Genomic DNA, 6000 nt, shown 5'->3' with positions numbered 1-6000 from the left:
TAAAGTTAATATGTCATTTTTACCGCACGATGTATGTCGTAAATACGAAACTCAAAAGACAAAGGTGGATTCACATTTTTTTCCCATTAAACACCACAAAGTATTGTTTTTAATGCCGTGAGACTACAACTCGTCCCGCAAAAAACAAGCCCTCATACAGCTATATCATCGGAAAAATATAAAAGTTATGGGTTTTGGAAAGCGGGGAGGAAAAAATTAAAGTACGAAAAATGGCTTAATCTCCAAGGGGTTAATGATACCTAAGCTCTAGTCCTTAAATTCTAATAGTTGCAAATGTTTAAAGTCATGATGTATTTCATTCCCCTTTGGTAGTGAAACGGTAACCATTCTTACTTTCTTCGTAAAAATATTGTTTCTATTCATTTCATAGATATACACATTAAAACTAGAAAAAACCAAAGCACAGATCATCATGTCACTCGAACAGTTCAAGAAGATGCCATTTTCTTTACTATATCAAAAGCATATGATCCCAGTCTCCAATGAAATCATGAATGTAGTTTTATCCTATGTCAAAGCAAAAGTAAGTATAATGAGAAGGTACTGTATGCTGTTGAATTACTTATTACAATTATAGGGTATTGCTTAAAGGGGAGCTGTCTGCACTACTGACGTCTGTTTTAGAAAATTCTTGCATTCTCCATAAAATAACAATTCTAGAGCACTTTTTTCTTAGAATTCTGCATTGTGATTGAATTGATAGGCGGAAGATACCATTCTCCTTGTTAATAGGGTGTAAATCCATATTACATTTTACACTGTCAGCACTGATTGGACAGTGTCAGCGTTTATAGGGGCACACCCCTTTTACAAGGCGAAAGGTAACATCTAGTTATAAATTCCGAATTGTCCTCGGCAGCACCCATAGTTTATGTGTTCCAACCCGGAATAAAGTACAGAACCTACTAAAAAGCAGCAAAGAGTTAATTCCCAAGCCCCTCCCTTAGACAATAACGGCTCCAGTTTATTGTCCCTTAGGTGTGTGAAATTGTATTGTTCTATCCCCCTTTAGGACAGGTAGGCCGGTGAGATTCTCTTCCGACCAGGTAAGGCGCAACCGTGATAGTAGATTGTAATGGTATTTTTTTCTTATTTTATGTTGTTTTCTATCTCTTTCGGAGTCAGGTGGGGGTGACCAGCTGACGCTGGTTCAGTACCACAATCCCGGCAGGGGGTGCCTGCCAGTTAAACTGAACGCCACTATTAACAAAATACCTTTTTCTGTGCACCAGGGGTGTCTGGTTCTTTTCCTGTAGGCGCGGCTTGCTGTGTCTCACTACCTATTCCCACGAAATGTTTTTACACACGCTGGGGATATACAAAGATGACGCCTGCAGCACTTCCTGTTCAGAGGTAATAGGTCAGGATCTGCCGGCCTTGTTTAAAGAGACTCTGTCACCACATTATAAGTGGCCTATCTTCTACATAATTTGATCGGCGCTGTAATGTACTGTAGGTGACAGCAGGGCTTTTTATTTAGAAAAACAATCTATTTTTACAACGTTAGGAGCAATTTTAGCTTTATGCTAATTCGTTTCTTAATGCGTTTCTTAATGCGTTAATGCGTTTCTTAATGCGTTTCTTAATGCTAATTCGTTTCTGGGCGTGTTTTTACTTTAGACCAAGTGGGCGTTGTACAGAGGAGTGTATGACGCTGACCAATCAGCGTCATATACTTCTCTCCATTCATTTACTCCGCGTATATTGACACTGCGTTGTTCACTATGTGCTGTTTTATACTGACATATTAACGCTACTTAACGTGGAATGCCAACGTCCTCAAGGCCTGAGGTCCATACAGCGTTTTTTGGGATTCGCCAACTTCTACCGGCAGTTTATCCCAAAGTTCTCTTCACTGATGGCTCCCATCTCTACCCTCACCAAAAAAGGTATGAACGCCAAGGTGTGGACTCCAGAGGCAGAAACCGCCCCGTTCGCGCTCCATGACGGAATAGTACGTCACAGGAGTAACGGCCATTTCGGCCGTCCTCCCGACACATACAGGAGCTGTGACAACTCCTACAGCGGGGACCGATCGCTGTGTCCCCGCTAATTAACCCCTTAAATGCCATGTTCAATAGCGATCACGGCTTTTTAGGGGATAAGCTACAATCGCCGGCCTGCTACACGATAGCGGCCGGCGATTGTAACTATGGCAACCGGACACCAAACAATGGCGTCCGGCTCTGCCATCGACGGAAGCCTAGTGGGTCCTGACGAAGTCAGGACCCACTATGCTTGCTGTCAGTGAGTAGCTGACAGCTCTAATACACTGCACTACGCATGTAGTGCAGTGTATTAGAATTGCGATCAGGGCCTCCTGCCCTCAAGTCCTCTAGTGGGGCAAAGTAATAAAGCAAAAAAAATGTTAAAAAAAGATGTTTAAAAATAAGAAAATAAAAGTTTTAAAAGTAATAAAAGTAAAAATCCCCCCTTTTCCCTTATCAGTCCTTTATTATTAATAAAAATATATAAACAAACAAATAAACTATACATAATTGGTATCGCCGCGTCCGTAACGGCCTGAACTACAAAATTATTTTGTTATTTATCCCGCGCGGTGAACGCTGTAAAAGAAAATAATAATAAACCGTACCACAATCACAATTGTTTGGTCACTTCACCTCACAAAAAAACGGAATAAAAAGAGATCAAAAAGTCGCATGTACCTAAAAATGGTCCTGATCGAAATTACAGTTCGTTACGCAAAAAATAAGTCCTCGCACGGCTTTATTGATGGAAAAATAAAAAAGTTCTGGCTCTTAGAATAAGGTAACACAAAAAGTGAATGATTTTTTACAAAACGTATTTTATTGTGCAAACGCCATAAGACATAAAAATACTATAAATATCTGGTATCGCCGTAATCGTATCGCCCCGCACAATAAAGAGAATATGTCATTTATAGAGCACGGTGAACGCTGTAAAAAAAATAGAATAAAAAAACAATAGTAGAATTGCGGTTTTTTAGTCACCATGCCACTTAAAAATAGAATAAAAACGGATCAAAAAGCCGCATACATCACATGAAAACTGCAATGGATTCCTCAAGGGGTCTAGTTTCCAAAATGGGGTCACTTTTGGGGGGTTCCCACTGTTTTGGCACCACAAGACCTCTTAAAACCGGACATGGTGCCTAATAAAAAGGAGGTCTCATAATCCGCTAGGTGCTCCTTTGCTTCGGAGGCCGCTGCTTCAGTCCATTACCTTACTAGGGCCACATGTGGAATATTTCTCAAAACTACAGAATCTGGGCAATAAGTATTGAGTTGCGTTTCTCTGGTAAAACCTTTTGTGGTATAAAAAGGATTTTCTGACAAAAAATTTTTTTTACATTTCACCTCTACTTTGCTCTAAATTCTTGTGAAACACCTAAAGGGTTCATAAACTTTCTAAATGCTGTTGTGAATACTTTGAGGGGTCTAGTTTCTAAAATGGGGTGTTTCATAGGGGTGTCTAATATATGGACCCCTCAAAGCAACTTCAGAACTGAACTGGAACCTAAAAAAAAAAAATGAGGCAATACTTCGCTTCTTACATTATACTGATAATGAGCAGTGCCCACCACGAGATGGCCCCAGTTTTGACCATTTGTATAAACGGAGACCCCTATTAGACCGTTTCAGTGCCCGGTTTTCCAAAGCATTCACCCCCGAGACGTGTATTTCTATTGATGAGTCCTTGGTAGATTTTAAAGGGAGGCTTCAATTCCGCCAGTACCTGCCGGGTAAGAAGGCAAGGTATGGCGTGAAGATGTATAAGCTGTGCGAGAGTGCATCAGGGTATACCTACAAATTTAGGATATATGAAGGGAAGGACACCAGTATTTAGCCCCCAGAATGCCCCGCCCTCTTTCTGGGAGTTAATGCAAAAATTGTGTGGGATTTGGTGCACCCACTGCTGGACCGTGGTTACCACCTCTACCTGGATCATTTTTATACCAACGTCCCACTCTTCAACTGCCTCACTTCCAGTCCTGCGGCATGCGGCACTGCTAGAAGAAATCTGAGAGGCCTTCCTAAGACTCTGCTTGGGCAAACAAGAAGGGGTAAGAACAATGCACAATCTAGCAGCAACATATTGTGTGTCACGAACAAGGACAAGAGAGATGCCACACCAGTACCCATGTACCTGTACGAGGTACCAGTACAGAGACCCCCAAACCAGACTGCATCCGGGACTACAATAGGTACATGGGAGGGGTGGACTTGTCAGATCAAGTCCTGAAGCCCTACAGCGCCATGCGGTGTGGTATAAGAAGCTGGCCGTGCACATCATTATCAAGAACCTAATCTTTAGGGACCAACAAGGGGGCACCCAGTACTTCTGGAAGCGGGGCCACAGGCATCGTACCAGGGCAACACTTTCCAGAAGAAGTTCCCCAAACTGGCAAGAAGGGAAAAAGTCAAAAGAGGTGCAGAGTCTGCTATAAGAGGGGGATATGATGAGAAGAAGCAAAACACACGGCGCCACATAGTGCAGGTTACCCAGGTATGGAGTGGTGTAAAAGAAGAGTGGTACTCACCTGGTAACGGGTGGTAGAAAGCAATAAAGAATAAAGGTACAGCTGCTGCCAGGACTCGGGACCGGTGATTCGGATGAACGACCGCGAAGGTTGTGCTGGGTTAGCAGAAAAAGGAGTCACCGCGGGCGCTGCTGCACTTCAATGGAACCAAGATGCTTTGAAGGTTCGGATTGTTGGTAATAATGTACGGAAGAGTGTAAGAATAAATGGAATTTATTGATAATATGACTACGCGTTTCAATGCCGTACCGGCATCTTCATCAGGTCATGAACGAACATACAAAATTCACTGTTTAAATAGCCATGTTAATGTTGAAAAAAACCCGCCAATGTGAACGGGGTCAAGGTGTTTAAGTGATGTCATAGTTCAAAGTTCAAAATTCAAAGGACCGGATAAACACACAAAAAACAGTAAAAGTATGTCATATAATGAAAACAATTAAAATAAATAGAGAAAGAAGAGTATTAAATATGTGAAAAGAAAAAATAATGAAAACCATGTAATTAGGAAGACTTGAAATGTAGTACGGAATGTATGCCGAAGCGACACGATAAAAAGGCTGCCCGGTGTAAGCCGGATAATATAGGATACTCATGTAAGTGGATACAGATATAAATATGGACTACATATATGGTGTGTGGTATAAAGGTTCTAACCTTTATGTTCCAAAAATATAGTTTTTAGAATGATAGCCATAATGTCGGCAATAATTCCAAAACGCCAATATTCATATAAGGAATTGGAAAAATAAAAAACACTAGTCAAAGGCAAGCTAGATTTCAGAAGTATTAAAAAGCCAAAATTGTATAGTACGTTTGAACATAAAACACTATATACAAAGTATGCTAAAAATAAAAAAGATAAAAGGTAAAGGTGGGAATACATTGGCAATGGAAAAAATTATTTTCATAGTAAGAAATTTCAATACGAATTACATTATAAAAAATTGTAAAAGTACACAAACTAACAGAAATGTCGGGAAATGCCAGAGAGGTAATAGCCTTATAGATTAAAACAAAGTCGGCAAAGCCGATAAATTGTAATTGATGACCCAACGAAATTAAGAGAAAGCAATGTGTCATGAATGAAATTCAAAAAGGGAACGTAATGAAAAATATATCTGAGGGGGGAAGCATCAAAAATGTGTAAGAAATTAACCGGTAACGTGGTAAACGGGTTATGTGTAAAATAGTGATATATATAAGAGATACTGTAAACTGTAACGTCGGCAAAGCTGGAAAATGTATTTGGTGATGCAATGAAATCGATGTCATGGGTACAAAAAATTATATTATAATAATGAATGAATAAATAAAGACAAAAAATATTAATAATAATAATACATAATAATAATGAAAATGAATAAAAGAAATATGAAAATAAAAATAATTGTAAAATTAAATATAAATGTAAAAAATAAAAAAAAATAATAATAAAAATAAAAAAGCATAAC

The 6000-nt window shown here is 39.5% G+C and overlaps 1 protein-coding gene across 1 annotated transcript in view; it reads left to right on the top strand.

Moving 5' to 3' along the window:
• Nucleotides 1–433: 433 nt before the first annotated feature.
• Nucleotides 434–6000, top strand: part of LOC142656291 (uncharacterized) — a 61101-nt gene continuing 55534 nt past the window's right edge. Inside the window, exon 1 of the mRNA XM_075831187.1 lies at nt 434–544. Coding sequence (XP_075687302.1) covers nt 434–544 — 111 coding nt within the window. The remainder of the gene's footprint in view (nt 545–6000) is intronic.

This window comes from Rhinoderma darwinii, chromosome 6, assembly GCF_050947455.1.
Source record: "Rhinoderma darwinii isolate aRhiDar2 chromosome 6, aRhiDar2.hap1, whole genome shotgun sequence".
NCBI lineage: Eukaryota > Metazoa > Chordata > Amphibia > Anura > Rhinodermatidae > Rhinoderma > Rhinoderma darwinii.
The sequence above is the reverse complement of the archived record's forward strand: the minus strand, read 5'-3'. Positions and strand labels throughout refer to the sequence as shown.